General features: G+C 48.1%; 1 protein-coding gene across 1 annotated transcript; it reads left to right on the top strand.

Moving 5' to 3' along the window:
- The first annotated feature begins 1,528 nt into the window (after positions 1–1,528).
- Positions 1,529–18,169, top strand: LOC144146461 (neprilysin-like). Its single transcript, XM_077678413.1, has 5 exons — positions 1,529–1,653; positions 2,387–2,473; positions 8,410–9,756; positions 13,481–13,813; positions 17,816–18,169. The coding sequence occupies exons 1-5, from the start codon at positions 1,576–1,578 to the stop codon at positions 18,167–18,169; spliced, it is 2,199 nt and encodes a 732-aa protein (XP_077534539.1). The 5' UTR covers positions 1,529–1,575.
- The last annotated feature ends 3,895 nt before the right edge of the window (positions 18,170–22,064 follow it).

Here is a 22,064-nt window from a genome sequence, read left to right as displayed (position 1 = left end):
GCAGTGCTGAAGATCTGGGGGTCTCCTAGGGTGGAGCCCTGTGCTTTGGAGGTGTTGCATTCGGGTGTTTTTGAGACAAGAGCAGGTCCTCATAAGGCGTTCAACGTCAGCTTCTGGCGTAGGAAGCACACAGAAGGGGCAAGTGTCCGCGAACGGGCGTGATAACGGGCTAACCAAGCCTGGGTAACTGCTGGAGATAACGGCACCCCAACTCGAAGCCGCTGCAGCAGGACCTCCTCTCAGCGAGCGAGCCGATTGGGGCGATCAGTTCCACGCGGCGGAAGCAAAGCACGCACGGCGCGGCGGAGGTTCTCCTTTTCCACAAACAGTTGTTCTACGGTAGAAACTCGAAGAAGTTTGGTAATGGCCGTAGGAGGTCTCTTGGGTGGCAGACCCGTTCTGCTGCTGTGTGGCCGGGAAGCGTGTCCCGGGGAATTCAAAACACACGGCAGGGCATGGGTATGTGTCCATCATCGCGTGAACGCACGCAGCCAGGCTTGTACACCGCAGAACGCGACGTATATCTGGAATCGCTCCCGTTGAGTAGAAATAAAGGACATTCCATGGTTGGTGCTGTGTGATATTTGCCAAATGCTTTCGCATGACCATTATGATTATTTGCACATCCTTACCCGTACCAGGTTAGAATGCGGCAGTGGCTTACGTCTGATTCGGGTGACATGGCCCATGAATACAAAGTACAATCAATACAAAACACAAAAGTCTACAAAGTCTACAAAAGTAATACGAAAGTCTAAAAATAAGTGCGTTTATTTAAAATATCTATTCCTTTCACAAATTCAACTTTGGGTAGATACCTGGATCGAAAATGGAAAAGAAACACAACACCGCCTGCCCTGTGCAAGGCTCTGCTCTTCCTGATGTTTTAACGTCGTAATTTTATGACAAAGCTTCGGACTATGCCAGGCAATAAGCCATTTAAATATTTTACGTGTTCCGGCGGAAAGTAATAAGAGACGCAAGATCAGCCTTGACTAATGCAGGCGTACCCTATATTCAAGCCAGCTATTTATTGCTGCATCCAAAATTGAGGACACATCAGCAGGTGCATTGTTAAACTCTCTCTTTCGGCGGCCACTGTCTTTAGAGGCGCTACGAGCACGATTAACGTACGTTATGGGGAATGTTTAATTATTCTGTCGGTGTGCGTCAAAGCCTTCGAACAATAACGTGCCAGTTTTAGTTGGTGCATCCCGTAAAGATACAACTGCTTTTGTCGTATTTCTTAATGTCCAGGTTTTGTCACCAGCATGCGTGAATCTGCCATAGTCCGCTCATGGACTGGCCAATCTCCCTGTCGTTACGAGCCACTTTCATCGAGCACGTCATCGTCTTCATCAGTCAGGAATCGCAGCCCTACAAGCGAGCCGGTCTTGGCCCCTTACGCAGATGAGTCAGCCGAACGCGGCCGCCGAAGCACCAGCGAAAAGCAGAGCGCCATCCTCGCCTTCGAAAGCAGAGCTCCCGAGACAGGGGAAACGCGGTCGTAAAAGTGGATCATCGTCACTGGATACTCGACCCCGGAACAAGCCGTCCAGACCAGCAGTCAGCCCAATGCCATCCAGCAGCCGACGAGGCTACACAGGCCGTAGCAGCGTCCTAGTCACGGCCAGAGCGCCTTCGCCAACCGAGGTCAGAACCGCTTGCTTTGGGTATCCATGATTTTTTTTTATTTTTCGGATGATCCGCTCACGAACCCGGGGTGGACGCATGTTAATGGGGAAAGATACAAGCCGGGAAGACCGCTTTCCTTTATGGTGTGGCATATCGCAGGGCACTGGCGTAGCTTTTGAGGTTATATGTGCGATATTACTGCGCAAACCCGATCTCTAGAAGGTTTGTGGTTGCTACTGAGCAGCATTACATAACGACTGTCGCCACGGTACATGCACACTGTGGGATCTTAAGAAGTCCATTTTACTTTTAATGGGAAGGTTCATACGTTCGTGAAATCGTAATGACGGAGTGATTGGGGAAATTTTAAAGGCATGGCAGCAAGGGTGATCGCCTAAGAGAAAACATGCCGTTGTGAGTGACTCTGTGAATAATTACTAATAGTTTAATGGAAGATCGTTAACGATTGTTAATTATTATCGAATAGGTCTATAATGATACCACAGCGGAGTACATGCAACTATTCTTAACGCTTGGATTACAAGGCGTCGATAGAATTTAAAACGAGTTATGCACGTCTTTCTCCAACATTCTATGCCAGTGTTTTGCAGAGGACTTAGCGAATCTTCGTACCTGCTGTTTTTACACCAAGCTGAATTATCAGCGAATGAACCCATGAGACGCTGACCCCGCAATTAGCGTTCTCGTATTACTCAAGAACGCTAACCCCGCAATGTCCTCAAATTTGCAGAGCTCTCCTGGTCAAGAACGGGAACACAATGATACAGCGCAGCGTGACCGGGAAGCACGGCATCTCAACCTCCTCCGTCGCATGCAGGTTAGCAGCGTTCCGGTTTCACAGCGGATCTGTATTGGGCTAGGTTTCATACATTCTTCCGATGTCGTGGCATCAATATCTCCTACGCTACAAGTGTCTATGCCGCTCGATGCGTTACATACGATGTGGTTTAACTTGGCAAGGGCGAAAGCAAATCAGCAGCTGCGCAAAATGGAGGGGACCAGTGGCACTAGCAGGACTTCGTTTTGAGGGGGGCTCGGCGCGAAAAAAGAACAGAGAAAATGACACGAGCACAACTACCCCCCTGTGGAAACGACGATTGGGAACGCGAAGCTTTCCAAAAAAAGTAACACTAAACAAGCCAATCCCATTAGCGAGCGGACCCTGTTTATTAATGATGATAAGTATTGTGGTGACGCGATTCTACATTATGTGTATGGTAAGAGCCGATACGGGTATTCCATGGCTTTTTCCCAGCGTTGAACCGTTGTCGTTAGATGGAGCAGTGCATTTTCTGTATAATTTTCCACGTCCATGCACCACCAAAATGGCGTCGGGTTCTTAACGCGAGGGCCCAGGTTTTATTTTAATTTTATCGTTTTAATTCGCCATCGTCATCGCCAGAGAAAGTTGGCGTTCCTGCAGTGCGTTTTGGGTGGACTACAGACGACACCAGTGGCAGGCTGACGGCTTCGCTTTAATAAGAAACTTCCGGATGCATTGGACGTACTGCACATAATGCTCTGATTATTTTGGTCATCTTTGTTTGTCTTCTTGGGCATTACAATATGGTTGATCATCGTCGAGGTGAGAGCAGACACCGAAAATGTGAAACCTAGAGAGTAGCGTGAAACGCAAAAATTGCTATGGGTAGCCAAAGTTATAGTGGCCTTGTCTTCCCTTTCGATGTCCTCGTCTTCAGAACCCTCTTAATTTCCAGACTCAGTATTTCCATCTTAAACCTAAATATTTCAGGAAGGGGTGCGGCCTATTCAGCCACTTTTGCGTTCGCCCGTGATCGAAGCCATTCAAAAGCATAAGGCGGACAGAGCGCCAGTGAGGAGTAGTTGATTGTGTATAGCTTGTAGACAGACAATCGAGTTTTGTGGTGCATATTTTCTTTATCCCAACTTAAAGTGCATCACACACTTGAAGCCCCTTGAACCAAAACGGTTTCCCTGGCAGGGGTCTAGAACGTTTGCAAGCGGAATTTGTAGATCTTACGTATGCTGCCTTAAGTATACTGCTAAAACTAATGCTTGCAACCATGCCAGCGAGCCTCGCGGCGACGTACTTTTAACAGCACGAGAGATAAAAAGAGGCGTTTAAGACCTCGTCTCCAGCTAAAACACTGATAAAATGCAGCTTTCCTATTCCTTTACGCCATTTTTGGAACACGCATTGAAACAGACGGCGTTGTTTGCATGCATGTTGTAGGGTCAGGTTTAGACACTTTATGACACCGCCTTTCATATTTCAGAAAGCGTAGTGCCGACATGCAATTACTTCCGCCAATTTATTTAGTAGTTTTTTTTGTGATTACTCCACCTTGCAAAACGCTAGCTTTCTTAAGATAGAGGACAAGGACTCAGCAAAAATCGGTTGTCTGCCCCTGTAAGCGGGAAAGCGCCTAAACTTAGAACAAGGGAACGAGGAGAGTCAAAAGAAAAGAAGGAAGCTACGTTAACGAACGACTGTCCATTTTTGGAAAGCGAGGTTGAATGCCTTGTGGACGTAACTACATCTATTTAGATGTGTCCGAAATTTAAATTGAAATGTCTGCGCTCGCGGTTCACGGAACTTAGTACGGTGACGCAAACGTGTTTTAAGTTTTGTTTTTTGTGTGTGTTTTCTTGCAAACAACGTACATATGTGAGCGAAATAGTTGTAAACAAACCAGACTTTAATGGCGCTACCGTCATATGTTGTTGCTTTGATTGTACTTGTTCTTTCAATCTAACTTGAAGCGCTTTCCGCCTTAAGCCTCAAGGCCGAAGCGGATGGCAAAGTCGCTCGTGCAAAAGGACGAAGCGATTCGAAAACTATAAAAACAGATGCAAAGCGTCTAAGGCGCGCAATGGGTATTCACAACCGATGAGAGGTGCCTAGGCGCCCTTGGCGTAGCCTCGTCCCTTGAGTTGCGATGCTACTACCTCTGTGGTGGACGTAGTCGGAGATGGTAATGTGGATGTGTCCGGACCAAAATAGGAGGGGTTGACGCGCTCAGCGCTTGCCATTTGTCCGTGCACTTGGATATCCTACCATACTGCCCCCCCTCCCCCCCCCCCCCCCCCGTAATGGTTGCTTTGGATACGGACGTTGATATTTGGTACAAGTCATCTGAGCCGTGCCAAGCGTGGAAGCCTCGTAAAGACCAACTGCACTCAAATTTTCGACAACGTAAAAATAATGTCATCTAACAATACACATAAAAAGACTGCGAAATGCAACCACTGCGCTTCATACGGGATCGCACGTGACGCAAACGGCTCGTGACGATTCGCCTCTTGCGACCGAAACTGAGAAAAAAAGACGACCATTACGGGTGGCCGGACGTGACGAACGTGATGGAACGGAAGCAGGCGCGCCAGTAGCATCGCTCGCTCACACCATCCTTCTAATGCGTGACGTTTCGCTCTGTTATTTCCGCATGAAAACCCCCGCTAATGCTTGACCAGCCTAGGGGAGCTAGGTGCTATTCCGTCATAGCAGTGCCATCCACAGAGATAAAGTATACCGTCGGACAGACACGTTTGCATCAGAATACCTGCCATAATGGCAATCCTTACAATTGCGAGTAAAAAAACAGGTCCACATTTACAAAGCTACTTCCTCGTACACGTTATCGAAGAGACATTTTGTTATCCGGGGCCTTGGCAATCAGCTCGCTGTTTTGAAGGGGACAAACCACGCACGTGGGGCGATCAGTCGCAAACTGTTTTTACTATATTTACTTGCAAACAGTTTTGTGACTATCCGCCAGCTAACATTCACCTCGCTGCACACCGAGGGTAGAATTGCAAAATTGGTCCGAAAATGTATGTGACCTTTCACAGGTACATGGAGCACTAAAACGCGAAAAATGTTATTTATCTGCCACTGACTGCTATTTTTGCCAAATACATGGGCAGTTGATAACGTGCTACTTCCCGTAACTGAATCTAACACTCTACAAAAGTAAATACTTTATTTTGCGATTGAAAAAGAATGTAGTTTACGGTTAAGGAGAGCAGCTGTTTCGTTATTTTTCGTACTTCGCGAAGACGACGGCCGAACTTTGTGTGGATGTATCTATTACCACGAGCAAGGGTGACTTTTGACCGCCCAGCGAGTGAAGCAAAAGTCGCACAAGTGATTATACCCGCGCGTATAGCAACTGTGGTTATGCCGTCACATTTTTGGAGATGTCTAAGGGGTTCAGGTGGCGTTGGATCAGCCAAAATGCAGCAAATATTGCATTAGGAAGTCAAAGTGGTCACTAATTCATCACGAAAAATTTTTGTCTGTGCCAGTTGCGATAGGAATGATACATCTACAGACAAGTATGCATTTCACGCTATTTTTGGGACTAGAAATACTAATTTCAAGTTTTAAATGTTTTGCTAACTGCAAAACCATCATGAATGCACATATAGTTTGCAGGCTATAACATCTTTTTTGCATTAAAGAACTTAGTGTTATTTTTTATACACGTGATGCCGAGGGTGGTACTTTTCGGTGGTGCAGTAGTGCAACCCCAAGCGAACACCCCCCATCTGCCACACTTTGTGGGCGTGCCCCCAAAATTTCTTACCCCTTATACCCTCTATTGATCAGTGTGAGGTGGCAATGGGCAGCTCTGACCACCGGGTCTCAAATTCCCTGGTGGAACGCGATGGCGGAGTCACCTCTGGGCTGCGCCTAGGGGTCACCACCCGCCCCTAAACTGCATACTATGGCAAACTTTATCCTCGCCCTGGAATAAATTTTACTGGAACGGCGCACCCGGCAGTGCGCCGTTACAGTCACTGGAGAGGCGCTAGTTCCAGAGGACAGGTCCACCTCTTTGGTCACAGAACGCTCTTAACTTGTTTCGACGACTCTCCACCAGGTGAAAATATCATTTGTTGCATAGCTACTTTGAACAATGCTACTGAGTGTGCTCTGCTCGTACGAGGGTTAGGATTTCGCCAAGGTGATTTCACGAGCATAAACTCTTTTTTTCGTCAAATTTGCGCAAAGAAACATTCAAGCGCAGGTTGTTGTTACGGGGTTCATGAACACAAAATACCAGTTTGTTTTATTCCAAACCCTAGGTGTTTTATAGTGCCCCCGGCGCTTGTCCGGCAGGAAACGATGACTTATTCAACAAGAAATTTCACAACTCAAGCCAAACTTTCAATTCTCCCGCTAAATCGTGTATCGTGGCGTCAGCAATGATGCATCCAGCGCAGTTATTTGAAACAAATGTAAAGTATGTGGAATATATCCAGCGGACAATGAAACGTCTTTTGTTGCTTCGTTTCGGAAAAATACTGCTCAGGCCCGCTATCCACACTCGCTTTATTTTTGGCCGGATTTGCACCTGGCCTCTCTTTTTTTTACGGTTGATAGTAATTGTTTTGTAAAGCATTTGGTATGCTCGACAAACGGATCCACCTAATAAAAGTCGTTTACCCCAATCGGCCGGCGTCGTTTGAGGCAACCCCAAAATGCCGGACAGATGTGCAGCTACGACAAGCATAGTGCACCCTGCACCCACTTGTGCTTCTATATGTACGTGTGCGTTTCTAACTTCCACTCTTTACCCCACCATACTTACTGCTATAAAAAGAGTATGCATTGGATTTAAGCGTAAATACCTTGTTCTGCGAGCTCATAATCCCGGTCTAACGTGTGTTTTCTGTCGCCGGCATGAGCCAATCGGACAGTCACCAATAATATCTCAATATTTCTAGTGCGGTAAATGAGCTTGTGTGTCATATGCCCAGTCTCTTTTTTTTAATTATATAGCCTAATTGATAATTTTGTGTTAAAGGAGGTGTCAGTATTGTTCTAACGAGGCAATCGTTCGTATGAATCAAACTAGCTATTTGTCTTCATTGCCCCTTTAAAGGTGTATTTGTCAGTGCTGTCAGCGTGGTGCTTCGCCTACGCTGACGCAGCGGCGTCTATTATTGCGATCCCTGTAGTTACACCTTAATCATTATCTTCATGCACGCACGAATTAATTTTGCGTTTCAAGAAATATTTCGTAGAATCAGAAACGGAATTTGACAACTGTGAGACGATCCGCTAAGGTTATTTCATCTGCTGATCAACTCTGATAAGCGAAACGATTCGCTTATCTGCTGATCAGCTCCACATCTTTCCTGGAGCTTCCCTTTGCCAAGTAATTTTCGAGGTTAAGACCTAGTTGGGCGTGATCGAGAGGACATTTTCTGGGACAAACTCAACGGAACTTCATGTTGCTGTGCGTGCAAACGTCGGTCTCTACAAATAAACAAAGAACCGTAGATTTTAGGCCGCAGGCATTAGAGGAGCTACGAGAGAAGCAGCCATAAATTACGATGGGGAGTAAGGAACACCTCCTCGCGCTCCTCCTTACTCATCTACTTCCTCGGTAAGCCATACGGTTCAGGTATGTATTCTCTCATAAAGGTATCAAAGATCATCCTGCAGAGTATGTCTGAGAACAAACTTATCTGCAGTGGATAAAGAATGGACTGAAACGTGAAAATTGAATGCAATTCAATCGCATGGAGCATCTGCAGTCCATAATACAGCCTAGCAGAGTACACAAGCATGCACGCAGCAAACGTCAGCGAACTGAGGCCTATCCATCTGCTTGTGCAGTGTTGTCTTATCGGTCAGGTTCTTAAGGCAAAAGAACTTCAGAATGTGCCACTCGTTCGGACGTTCGGAGAAAGTGTCTTTCCCACCGTAGGATAGCCGTTGTGTGAACTTAAAGATATTCATGTTTGGTTCTTGCGCAGAATCAACGAGACAGCCGAGCTGCAAGAGACTTGAGTGAGTCAAACTTGTCAAACCTGCTGTCGTTGAAGAACAGGCAGCTGCAGCAGACAACCACCGTGTGCTGCATTCTTCTCTCCATCGTGGTGTGCGTCATTTTCCTAATTGCGTTCCCTTTCTGGAAGTCAAAAACTAACGAGCACTCGAGGACTGAAGGCGTCTGCACCACGCGGGAATGCGACTATTACACTGAATTCCTCCGCGGGACAATGGAACTATCAGCTGAACCGTGCGACGACTTCGGCACTTTCATGTGCGGCCGCTGGACGCATGACCACCCGGTCGCTGTGGAGGTTCACAAATTAGCCTGGGATGACGCACTGTCGGAAACAGCGAAGCTACTGCGTTCTCCAAGCCACCGCTTCCGTGCAACAAAGAAGGCGAGCCAGATGTTTGAGTCCTGCCTCACGCTGCTATCCACTGGAGTGGAAAGTCGACCCAGCGTCCACTCATTCCGCGCGTTTCTTCGTGACCGCGGAGTTGCTTGGCCCGACGAGCCGCGGGACACCACACACCCTCTCGACGTCCTTGTCGACCTAAGCGTGAACTGGCTCGTCGACCTGTTCTTCGCCCTGGTCGTTCGTAGGAACGGAAGGACCCGTCTGGAGCTGAAGGAAGCGCCCGTCGTTTGGGCGTCATTCCGAGGAGCCACACACGCGGACCAGTTGCAGACCGTGGCAGAGCTGAGGCACTACGCCAGCAAGATGGGCTCGGGCCTGCAGCTGAACAAGACGAGGGCGCAGCACCTGGCCACCGTCGAGGCACGCGTGCTGCACTTCCTGGAGACGAACTTGTCGGTCAGCAACCACGCAAGGAGCCTGGACGTCGTGGACGTGGCAGGACTTGCCGAGTGGACTCCGGCGGTACCTTCTTCACTGTGGATCGCCATTTTGAAGAAGCACCTAAAGGGAGCCGTGGTAATCCGTGGGTCAACTGAGGTCCTTGTGGACAGCATAGAACATGTTGTCTCGTTCGGAAACCTGCTCAAGCAATTCAGCGCGAAGGAACTCCTGGACCTGATTGGCTGGTGGCTGGCTCGGCTGTTCTCTGATCTCGCAGGCATTCAGCGAGACAGTTCCAAACACTCGGAGGCCCGTGACGCAATCGTGTGTGCGAGAACGGTACAGCCCTGCTACAGCTTGGCCTTGACGAGTGAGGTAGCCTCGTTTAACTGGAGCACAGAACGTCGGAAAGAAGTAGGGGACATGTTCAATGCTGTAATACAGAAAGCCATCCAGCTGGTGAAGAGATGCTCGTGGATGGACGTTCCAAGCAAAGACCGTATTGCCAACAAGATGGCCGGGATAAGGGTAAGTCACTCTATAAAGTCCGCTGTGAAATGCTGTGTAATTGCAGCTGCGACTGATTGCTTCGCAGGGGCGGCAGATTAAGAAAAAAGGAAATATATGGTTACATGTCATTTCGACACAGTCGAGCTACGGTTGGTAGCTGTTCAAAGCTGGAAAATTGATGACCAAAATGTTGGTTGTTATAGTGCCGCCTGCCGATTTAAAGTACAGAATGGTTTGTAATTGGAAGTAAACTGGCTTATCCTGAAAAGTAAGGGTACATATAATGAGGCTCTGTTCTGATATACCTTCCGCAGTTTTAATTTGCGATTTATGTAAAGAGAAATGTGAGTTGAACGATATTATATCAAATATGTTTGAGAACGGCGGTTGAATACGAGGGAATTTCGTGACAATTTCACAACCCGTTTGACCGTGGCAACACCGTGCAAACGGTTTCCGTAATTCTTCCGATTGTAGCTGGTGCATCGAAAGACCAAACAGCACGAACCTTTAATTGCAATTTAGCGTGCGCTGCATACTTGGACTAGTAGGAGGGACATTGGAAAAAAGCAAACTTCATGTCAGCGCATCACATACCACAGCACTTGTGTCCACATTGACGTAGTTGTCAAAGGATGCGCCTTCCAAACCATCCGCCATGAGTGTTTTCGTTAAAGGCTTGTTAGCTTATAGAATTAACAAGCCTTTGTTAACTTCATAGCATGGACCTAAATTGGCACAGCCCGGCGGTTGTGAAAAAACCGGTCTTCAGCGGTCCTTGGCATCAACAGCAATTTGCAAATATCTATATCGTAAGTCAAGGGGCCAGAAATTTGACGCGCCGTTAAGGCATTCGAGGGTGGGCTGATTACTATAAAGCGGTTAAACGTCCTTCGTCTTGACATTGTTTATATGTCTCTAATCGACACAAAGCACCAGCCGTTTTTCTTTTTTTCAAAGATTTTATTTCCTCAGAAGTACGAGGAGGCAGGCTGGGACTAAAGGCTACAAAGCCTGACAGAAACGCCAGCCCCCTTTGGTACAGTACAGTGACAAATCAAAATCAAACAAGCTGGAAATTCTAATGGTTGAGTTCTAAAAGTACAAGCAACGTGTAGAGCAGAAGAAATTAAAGAACAATATATGAAAAGTGCAGTAAAATGCAAGTACAAAATAGTAAAGTAAAACAGTACAAGTGGACAATCAGGGTAAAACTATGATTTAGTTTTAAAGATAGACACAACTACAAAACCTGCGCATTAAACAAGTCTAAACAACATCCACAGTTCTAGCCATTGAAGCGGATATTTTGATTTAAGAGGTATTCTTTCGACTGTGTTTTAAATGTGTTTCCACTCCATTTTAAATCAACGTGGTCTCCAACTTTTTTGAGCATGTTGGTGGATTGAAACAGAAACGTCTGCCTGCAGTAGTTCGCAATTTCGGTGTATGTATTTTGGCACACCTAAAAGAGTATGTACTGCTATTGCCATTATGTTTGCTATGAATATGTTTATTGTGTATAACTTGTAAAATATCAATATAATAAATTCGGTCAGCCTTAAGCATATCGTACTGAACAAACAGTGTATCCATTCTCAAGTCGGCCTAGTGCCCGGGAAAATTGGCAAATAGACGGAGAACTCTTTTTCAAGCAAAGCTTTTTACCTCTCCCCCCCCCCCCCCCCCAAGTGTTCTTTCGCGACTGTTGGTGTCATCAGAAAACTCCCGTGAACAAATAAAGGAAGCTACTGGCACCGACAGGAATCGAACCTGAACTAATACGCTAACGGAAAGTAAGCCGGTTGTCTTGCCGATTGAGCTACGAGCCCACCTGGAAACCGGCAAGACAGGCGGTGCACTCACCAAGTACATCTGCGAGTTTACCCCCTGCGTTCTCGCTGAATGCCACATGATAGCGTTTCGCTACCTCTCGCACCGCTGTGCGCTCCACCCACGGCATGTGTAGCAGCGGTGTGCGCACCTTGATCATCCGCTAGGACTTCTCAAAAATTAAAGGAAGCTAACACCAACGTATGCAATCTCACTTCTAGTACGCCATATGCTAAAGCCTGTGGCCTCCAGTCTTCACCTCGAAAATCAGAGCTCCTGGTCTTCCGCCCTCACGCTAAACGACATCAAGGGGTCACTCAAATACTCCTTGATGCCCAGGCCATCACTCCGGGCCCCATCATCAAGATCCTGGGCCTACATCTCCAGCCCAACACCAAGAGTGACAATTCTTGCAGCGCCTCAAACACTGCATCAATCAAATCATACACATGATCAGGCGAGTTGCCACCAGGAAGCAAGGCCTTAAGGAAGCCAATACCCTTCGATTAGTTCAAGCTTTTGTCTTCTAGAGAATCACATACGTCAACCCCTATCTTCTTCTCGGCAAGGGAAACAAAGATGCTTCATATAATGATTATAAATGCAGTTAAGGGGGCCATTGGTCCTCGCTGGAGTGCGTCCACGTAGAGGCTGCTTAGAATGGGGCTCTACAACACGGTGGAAGAGCTGATAGAGGGCCATCTGTCTAACCGGAAGCTCAGATTGGTCAGAACTGCAGTGCGTCACCGAATCTTTCAACAGATTGGCTGGGCAGCACAGAATGTCACTCTGCCTGATGTGCTCCCGGACTGTTGGCGACAAGAACTAAGATGATCCCCCCTTTAACTAGAAATATGAACCCCTCACACCACGAGGGTCGCCGACAAGCACGCGCTCGAGCTCTCAGCACCACCCTCGGCGGGGATGATACAGTTATCTACACAGACGCCTCCCAACATCGAGGGCACCAGTGCACCATCATTACATCTACCATTACAACCAACCTGCTTGCGTCTGCCTCACTCAAGGCCCAAGACACGCCGGCAGCAGAAGAGGCAGCCATCGCCTTGGCTCTCGCTCAACCATGGGTTCGGAAGGTAGTCACCGATTCCCAACAAGCCTAGCAGAATTACTAGTCGGGGTGGGTGTGCCGAGCTGCACTGCGTGGGCAAAAAAAACACTGCCCTACCGGTTCCATTCAGCGCTCATCTAGACGCCTGCTCACGCTTCCATGGAGGGCAACGAATACGCCCACCAACAGGCCTGCGCTATTACCCCCCCCCCCCCGCCCATGCTATGTAGCTGCGCAAGAACAGTCACCCGCTTGTACCGTTCAGGGACATAACCCAGCATTATCACTTTCAGAGACAGACCCTATCTTCGCCGCACCCTGAACTTTCCACGGAACAACTACCCTACGGCTCATACCATCTCACGCGTCTTCACTCAATGCATCCGAATCGCTAGGACGCTGAATGTAAATTTTTCTCAGAAGTAGAAACACTCCGCCACATAATTGGGGTGTGCGACTTTACCCCTGAGCACCCTCCCCTCTTCCCGTCAACTACCCAACAACAGCACTGCTCATATTTTGCTGCAAAACCAAATGCTAGTGCCTTCAGCTGTCTCCAAAAAAAGGTTGTTTTTGTACATGACAGCAGGATTTGGGAGCCAAGTCTTGAAGGATACATTTTGACGCACACAGTTTCGAACCAATTTTGACGGTCGGTTTCAGTGAATAAAGAAAAACGATAGAAAATTATCTAATGGAGATGGAGCCATCGTGGTAAGTGCCGGTATCTAACAATCCGTATCTGCTACAAAAAATATAAAATTAGTAAATTGTCGAGCTACAATCTTTTGGTAGGTCCATGAATACACCCAAACTGCATCAAGATATTTCTTGCAGGTGACACTATGGCCAGACGACGTGGACGATGTCCTTCTTGACCGTGCCTACGCTTCGTTTCCCAAGCAAGAGAGCCTCTACATCGACTACTGGCTTAAAGCCAGGGTGGCCGCTCGGTCTCTGCTAGGAACAGACATCGGTGAGCTCCTGTACCGGCACACTCGTGCTCAGTGGGGTCCTCTGGTGCAGTACGACTACTGGTCGAACAGCGTCTCGGTGTCCCTGCAAGCTCTGCAGAAACCCCTGTACCCGCCCGACGCCACACAATCGTTAGACTACGCCGGCCTGGGAGCTGCTTTTGCCAACGCCGTCGTCCAGGCTTTCGATGCCAGGGTAAGTCCCGCATGCGCCCGGGATTTGGGGTGTGATAAGGTGTTCGCAAATGGGAACTTTATCAATAGGCTGGATGGTTTTTCCTGAGAAATTGATGGGCGACAATTTCTCCACTGCTCCACCGTTACGCTGACAAACAGAACTCCCTTCCGCCCTTCACTGCACTTGCCATTTCCCCTCTACCCTCCTCCCTATACTCATGTCACCCGAGCTACCATTCTCGTCACTCGGTATTTCTTTCACTTTGTCACTGCTTCGAACTGGCCATGACGACTTCGGGTATCTGCGAAATGTCGGTAATGCTTCCAGCGGATTGGGCACCATTGTCACACTAAAACGACGCTGTTATGTACGGGGCGCCCTTTATTCCCTAAAACGCATACCGAGAGGTCAGCCAGAGAGAGAGAGGGGAGGGAAAGAGGAAGTGAGGGAGGCTGCAAACCTTTATTGCCCGAAGGGCTAAATCAGGTGAGGGGTGGGATCAAAGGACGAAGGTGGCAGGTGAGTTAGGCCGTCCGAGCGACGGTGGCTTGTTTCACCGCCAAATCCGACTGTCCAATGCCCTCGCTCAGTGCTCACGTAGTCGTTATGGGGGAATGGGTTGTGGGAGCATCAACAGAGCAGGTGATCAATGGTTTCGGCCGCCTCACAAGCGAGGCAGTGGGGGAGGAGTACAGAAAGGGGCACATGCGGTGCAGGAAGGAGATACACGGAAGGGTGTACGTCTGCACTAAGCGCCATAGGCATCATGCGGCATAAGAGAACGCCGGGCGTGCAGGGGGAGTTGACAGTGTACGAGAGGCGGTAATGAGTCTGAATCTCATGAAAGGAAAGAAGTCGATCCCGAGCTGGCAGGGCTCCGTGGAAGGGATCAAGGCCGACCTGTTCAGAAGGTCAGCTCTCGAGCGGCTGTGGCTGCCAGCACACGGTATGTGCCCTCGCCGCGTCTGTCGTCACCTCTGGCGGCACCGCCCGGTCGCCATTTAGCGCTTCATGCACCACATTAATGCTCGAATCTGATCTTTACTGCCCTAAACCGACGCGTTTAGGTTGCTAGAAAGTGATAGGGTAGAAATTTTATATTAACCCTGAATAAGCTTAGGTTCTTGGAGGTCCATTTGGCTGTCTGTAAAATTTATTCTCTAAAATCGAAATTGAGCAGTTGTAATGCATGAAAAAAATTCGCCGGCATTGGTGTGTTATCTAGTGTCATAAATACGAGTATACCGCCCGCGATAGAAGAAACTGGTTTATGTCACAAAAACGTCAAGCGTTCATACTACTTTAAACACTTTTGCGAAGGACAAGTTGTGATGTCACATATAGTGAATAGTGGGATGGTGTGGGAAGAACTCACGTTAGTATTTTAATCGTGACGTCGCAAATAGCGAATAGTGGGATAGCGCAGGAGGAACTCAGGTTAGCATTTTAAGAAACGGAAGAATGCAGCTGAGGTACTGAATGTAATATTATAGAATCAGGCACTATGTTTTTAACTCGAGTTACATAAAGGACACAAAATTAAGTTAGTAAACAATAATACAGTGGCTACTTTACTAACGCGGGCTGTAATCTGTTTTTTTTTTTTGTAGTAATGCAAACTGTACTGCACAAATGCTCTGAAACTTATTCAGGTTCTCGAGTGATATATGTAAGCATTACAGCTAGCAACCGAAGTGAAAAATTATATAAAGATTTGACAACGCGGGAGATCTGGTAGTTGGGTGTTTTGCTTACCGTCCGTGGTAATTTGTATTTATACTCATTTTTGGAGGCATTACATGGGCTTTGTTGGTTTGTTCAGCACCTGCTTGCTATTCGTCAGTGCTACCTTCGAATTAGCTCGGCGCTCTCAGCACCGCCGTCGAACAACATGGAGCACTTGGCAACTTGCTCATATATGTCCTGGTTTTTTGTATGGAAGAGAGAGACTAATCTCATCTTTTATCATTTATTTTAAACGTATTAATTGCCTTTGCAACACGAACAGAAGAAGAAACACCTGCAAAGGGGCTATTTTGAGAAAAACAATACGCTTTTTGCTTTTCATGTCACATGAAATGTTCGAACTCTTCTTTTCGATGTTATGGGAAGAGTACCCTGCTGTAAAGAAAAAAAACCCTCTTCGAATCCCATACAATTTTTTACTCAAGTCGCGGATTACGTGCTTCTGGCTAGGAGGAACGTTTGACCATTGCGCACTTTTAGTTATGACTGAAACGCCATACAAGTCTCACAAACCCACAAAAAGTTCTTAGTATGCATCGCAACGTCGTGCAAGCTTTCCTGAGACTGCTCCTTGTAGAACCAATATCACGCGCACACGTCTTTAAAAGAATACGTAGTGTTTTACCTAGTTCTCTACTTTAAGGACTCACTTCGGCCAGTAGTACGTTTCACGGGCACGCCGTTGTGCGATTTACGCTTAAAGGGACCCTGCAACACTCTTTGAGCAGTGCAAGTAAATCTGCGCGACGTTTAGATTACACTGCCAGGAATACCTGAGCCAAATATTACACGTGCACGTGAAGTGGTGAGCGCGCAAATCGGTGCGAAAAACGCGGAAAAACCAATCGCTCTCTCTTCAGTTGTCCTCATTATGCAACTCCTGGCATGGCCTAAGGGACGTCACATAGGCCATGGCTGCCCGATCGGCTGTCACTGGTCAACTTCGCGGCTAGATTCTCCCATTTCCGTCGTCGTCATCGCTGTGTACGAACCTCTTGTATGCCTGAACCTGTAGGCACAGTTTTGCCGTTTCTTTTGTGTTTTCAGTGCGCGCGGAGTTTGAGTGGTGAGCTCAATACTTCCCTTTCAACGGGACCACTCGACAACCAACGTTTATTGCTTCAAAAACGCCCTACCAGCCCGAGCGCGCACTTGCGAGCAGGCACTCATGCCTGCTTTTTTGTGGCACCAGACCGCAAATAGGCCCCTCCGCGTTGCGGAGAAAAGGAGAACACTACCCGGCATATGATATATCGAAGGCCGCCGGACAGAACGCCGCGAGCCGCCCCCCTCTCCGGAAGAGAGCGCAGCTTTCGTCGCGTTGTCCGCGGTCGAGTTGAGAGGGAACGATTGTGCGCGATTTCTCATCGCGCGTAGTTTCGTTAATTGGGAACGGATTTTCATAATTCTTGCGGGAGGAGATTTCTGGGACAATAGACTTTATCCCAAAATACATTACTAGTAGTCGATGGCAAGTGTTGCAGGGTCCCTTTAAGGGTCCACATGAGGCGTATCGTGACAAGCGTACAGAATGTCGCCACGTAGGCATTTTGGCACCACCAGAAGGTGAGTAGCTCCTGTAATCTAAAAGCCTGTTACTGCGAAACTATGAATTCCTCATTGTGCTAGAAGGCGGTGCCGGTAAGCGTGCGGCTTCTGTGTCACTCACTCACCATTGACTTATTCAAGCATTCTCGATATATTTCCTTTTGTGCTACCAAGACCCGCCCCTTATACACGCAGCCATCGACAGCCACACAGGAATAAAGTTGTTTTGTTGTTACACAACCGTAACTAGATTTTCTCGCCTCCTAGAACGTGACATACCACTTGTCCAAGATTAAACTTCACCATTTAGTCACATCTTCCTGCTTGGCCGACCTCTCTATTTCAGTGATGTTTTTATCTCGCACTTCGTCCGCATAGAGAGACTTTTGGTTGTAAGACGGCAGCGTGACTGAGCTGAAAACGGTCACGTGGTCCCTACCTTGCGGGGCTACTTGCCGCTGGCAAATACGCACAGAGGCACTATGCCGTCCCCTGGAGTTCACAGTCGTGAACTCTCTGCAGCTCTACAATATCTCTATAAGTAACGCTGAAAATCTCAAAGAAGAAGATACGCACATCTGATGGGCACCATCAATGTTTTCGTATACTGGGGTTATGTGCCTATGCTTCTAGCCTTTTAGGCATTTCAAGTGACCGGGTAACCAGAGCCGCTCTGGCGGTACAACAAATGTTCGCGGTGCTCACAAACCGTACAATCCCGTGCAGGGAATCACACTGACGTCTGCGCAAGACAGGCGGCCCCTCGTGGACGATAGCACGTTCACAACCCTCGTGAAGAGGCTCGAGTGCGGGAACCCCGCGGCCGAGCTGACCGCGGGCGCCTATTTTCACGGAGCCTGGAGCACCACGTCCGACCCCAGTGGCCTCAAGGTGCACGCTGCCCGAACCGCGGACCAAGTCTTCTTCATGGCCTACTGCCGCTTACAGTGCGGGGACCAGGACGGAGCCAAGTTTTGCAGCAAAGGCATACGGCTCCTAGATAGCTTCGTCAAGTCATTCGGCTGCCAGCAGAGGCTGACCAGCGACGAAAGGGCGGCCTCATGCTTGTTCTTCAGTTAACCTTGTGCAGCCGCGTGCAATAGACGAACGTGGTACTGGCCGCTGTATTTTGGTATAAAGTGAACCGTTTCGCTACACTTGTTTCTTTCATATAGGCTTTGTTATACATCTCATAAACGCTGCTTATATTTACTTCAGGCTAAATTCTGTGGTGAAAACCCAAGGCAGTCATTAGTGTACATTGGACGGAATCGAAAGCACTTGTTGAATGTAATGTTAGAGGTGTGTCTTTTGTAACATATGGCGGCAACCGATACATTCGATCAAATATACACGCGAAATACACCGTCTGCCTGATGCACTTCGCGCAGTTTCCCGACTGCGCGCATGGAACTATCATCGCGCAGCATTGCGCCTATGGCGAGCTTTGTGGGGCAATATCAGCTCATGGAATTGTTTGTATAAAGCAAAATGTATGTAGTAAAGGAAAATAAACGCTGTTTAAAACTTTCTCGCAATGATTTCTAAAAATGCATCAGCCCTCGTCGAACAGCTATGCCTCTTCATAATGAGCGCTTAACTCCGGCGCTTTACGGGAACGTGAGGAATCTGTAAGTAAATGCGAACTGACTGAAATCCTTTACCTATTAATAGCGAGTTTTAACAACGTTTTTCACGGTCCGCTCCCCTCCGATAGCAAGCGGGAGCGCCATTGCGCATGCCTGGCCCGCTTGGCCGCGAACGGCATTGGCTCCGGTTGCGCTGACCTTGCCGCCGATACCGGAGCGGACCGCCGTAAACGGTTAGCTAAAACTCTCTAATGTCACATAGTCGCTGAGCCAAGGACGACGTCGGTTTCTTCATGGAACAAAGTTTTTTTGAGTGGACTAGTGTCACTAGATAAGATACAGGGTATCGTCAAAGAGGCACGCAAGTGAGCAACGGCGGCAATTTTGTTTATCCGTGTTGCAAGATTGCCTCTTCAGCGGACTCACTGCTAACTTTGACGAGGTCATTTGTAAATAACACTCCCGAAGGCGCAACACCTTCGTACACACTCGTGCTGCTCAAATTCTGCGAAGCGCGTTATCTTTGATGTTCGTCCGGAACGACGCCAGCCGCGCGCAGCCGCCGAGCAGGCAGGACAGGCTGAAGCTATCACAGTTGACAGACGGAAAACGCCTAAGCAACAAAATGGTGGTGCCCGTGAACCGTCACAGTGTGGTAGTCGATTGATTGATGGTAGGGTTTAACGCGCCGACGCAATGCAGGCGATGGATGAGGCGCGCCGTAGTTGAGGGCTCGGGATTAATTTTGACCACCTGGGGATCTTTAACGTGCGCCGAAATATCGTACACATGGGCGTTTTTGCTTTTCGCCTCCATCAGAAAAGCGGCCGTTGCGGCCGGAAAAACCAACCACAGCTAGTATGGTAGTCACCGTGTAAACAAAAGTCACGTGATGCGAACTGACCAATGATTATGGCGGCGGCACGGAACAATAGGAGAAAACAGATCCCATACTCTGTAACATTACCTAGTTACACTAGAGGGAACTTGTGATCTGATTACAACTAAAAGAATACAAAAGCGGCAAAGAAGCAGTCAACAAAGTGACGTACGTGCGCAGGCGAGTTTGAGCGAATGGAATGCCGCGGCGTTTACATTGCGGGCGTTTATCTTTCCGTGTTTTACATTCCGAAACCGTCGAAATAGATCGAGAACACTTGTGACCAAAGAAATGTCTAGTATAGTAACGACAGAGCCAAACGCTCTTCTTGTCAAATCACACAGCCTGCGCGGCATTACGGGAAGTAAACACGCGCTTCGCTTCGGGGCCAAACGCTAACAACTAAACAATAGTCAACAAAGCAGGGAGCATGTCTCGTGCCATTATTCCGTTTTGTTTTTGAAGTTTGCAAAAAAGTTACATGCGTGGAATTATTAGTCTGAGGAACTCCTTTCACCGAAGGGGCATTGGTACAAAAAAACGCAGAGGACGCCTATGAAAATCAGTTGATTTTCATCTTCAATTCCCCGAAATTTTACGTAGATCGGCAACACTTCCCAGCAGTCCCATAACACTTTTAGTTCCTCTGGCCCAAGAACCACTGGCGTATCGCCTATAGCGAGTGATTCCACGACAGCTGACCTTCATGGGATGAAAGAAGCCCTCCGATATATATTCTCCACCAGCCGCCGCTATATTGGATGCTCTCTTCACAACCTGCAACGCTGTAGCTGCTTCAACGTTCCCGAACATGCCCACATTGAGGTGAAGCATCGGCATAATATCGCATGTTACTGGCAAGCGCGCAACGTCGTGGTGACGCTGGCGCAGCATAGAGACATGGGAAACCAGAAGGCGGTGAGGCAGCGTGTGGGGGCCTAAAAATGAGTAACATAAGGAAGATTTTTACGAAAAATCACGCCTCATCTACGACCAAACTACACGCCTTAACTGGATAGAACCAAACTTCTGTCCATTTCGGAGAACCACCACGCTTTTCTGAACTTCACAGACGCATACATAAACAAATCCCTGGCCATCTCCACTAACGTGAAACCTGGGGATGGGCGAAGCACACAGTGTATTAGTGCATGCTTGGCGCGTTGGCGTTTTTGCCAACGGAGATGAAGCCGTTGGAAATGGAGGTATACAGCTTTTCTGTAAAAGACTTGTATTTCAAGCGCGAAGCACGAAGCTCTCTAGCACGAAACGTAACCTTTGCTGTAAAAGTCTCTTGTATTTGAAGCGCGAAGCACGAAGCTCTCTAGCACGACGCGTAAGCAAGAGTCCCGGTGTTTTTTTTTAGTACGCGTTACGAAGTGCTCTAGCGCGAGGCTAAACGAGTGTCCCAAGATTTTTTAGCACGCGTTACGTTCTAGCGCGAGAAGTAAACGGGTTTAGGCGTTTCAGTATACCCTGTTTTATTACGGTGTTTTAGTACCGTGACTACATGAGACGACGATTACGATGGCGACGACAGGAGACGCCAACATCCCCAGGCCATAAGGGGCTTCACCCCTAAAAGAAAAGACGGGCTGTAGCTAGGTGCACCGGAATGAGTACGTCGACTGTAATAACGAGGTTGTCCATTGTGTTCCGTTGGACTGTGCAAACGCACATGTAGGACAGATGGCACGGCTGGTCAACGCGAAGCAACGTGCTCATCAAGATCGTGCAGAAAAGAAGAAGTCCGCCCCTATCAAAACACTGCGGCGAATGCTGGCGCGTGCCGCACTTTGAAAAAAAAAAAAACCATATTGTTGAAATACAGCAATATGGACGAAATACAACTATAGCGATTTCGAGGGTGTCATCGCGACATCGACAGCATTGCCGGAAAGAAAATCGGTGTCATTCTCCACTTTGTGGAGAAGGATCACCAGCGAAGTTGTGCAAAGTCTATGAAGTGCAATAAAGAAAACACGTTTGTTTGTAATTTGTGATTGAACATACTAGCCAATAAGCGCATTTACATGAATGCGACAGTAGCTAATCGCATTGGTTCGTCGAATCAGGCGAATTTAACGCGTTTGCCCTTACATGCATGCGTATTTGAAACTAGCGCCGCCCTGTGTCATATCTGGTAGTTGTGGGGTCGCATTTCCGGCGTTACCAGTTTCCGGTAACCGGCAAGTTGATTGTGTTCATTTTGGCATCTATCGCTGCTGAAGCGAAACCTGCGGCTCGTTCCCCGGTCCAACCGGTCAACTAAGACGATCGCTGAGCTAAATGTGTACATTCCGCGCGTCGTACGCAAGAAATGGATACTGCAGGCAACCATGAAGCATTTACTTGCACTCAGAAGCGGTCCGCGCACACGGCAGCCGCGCCTGCCTGCACGGGCCCGCGAACCGGCCCGAACCGGCGCAGACCACGGTAGTAACAGCTTGTCGCCACTCTTCCAAATCAACCTGATCGTGAAAAAGAAGTTCCATACGCGAGAAAG

Source organism: Haemaphysalis longicornis, unplaced genomic scaffold, assembly GCF_048455015.1.
Source record: "Haemaphysalis longicornis isolate Haplotype H1 unplaced genomic scaffold, Haemaphysalis longicornis Haplotype H1 scaffold_7, whole genome shotgun sequence".
NCBI classification, from domain to species: Eukaryota; Metazoa; Arthropoda; class Arachnida; order Ixodida; family Ixodidae; genus Haemaphysalis; species Haemaphysalis longicornis.
This window is presented reverse-complemented; position numbering and strand designations above follow the sequence as displayed.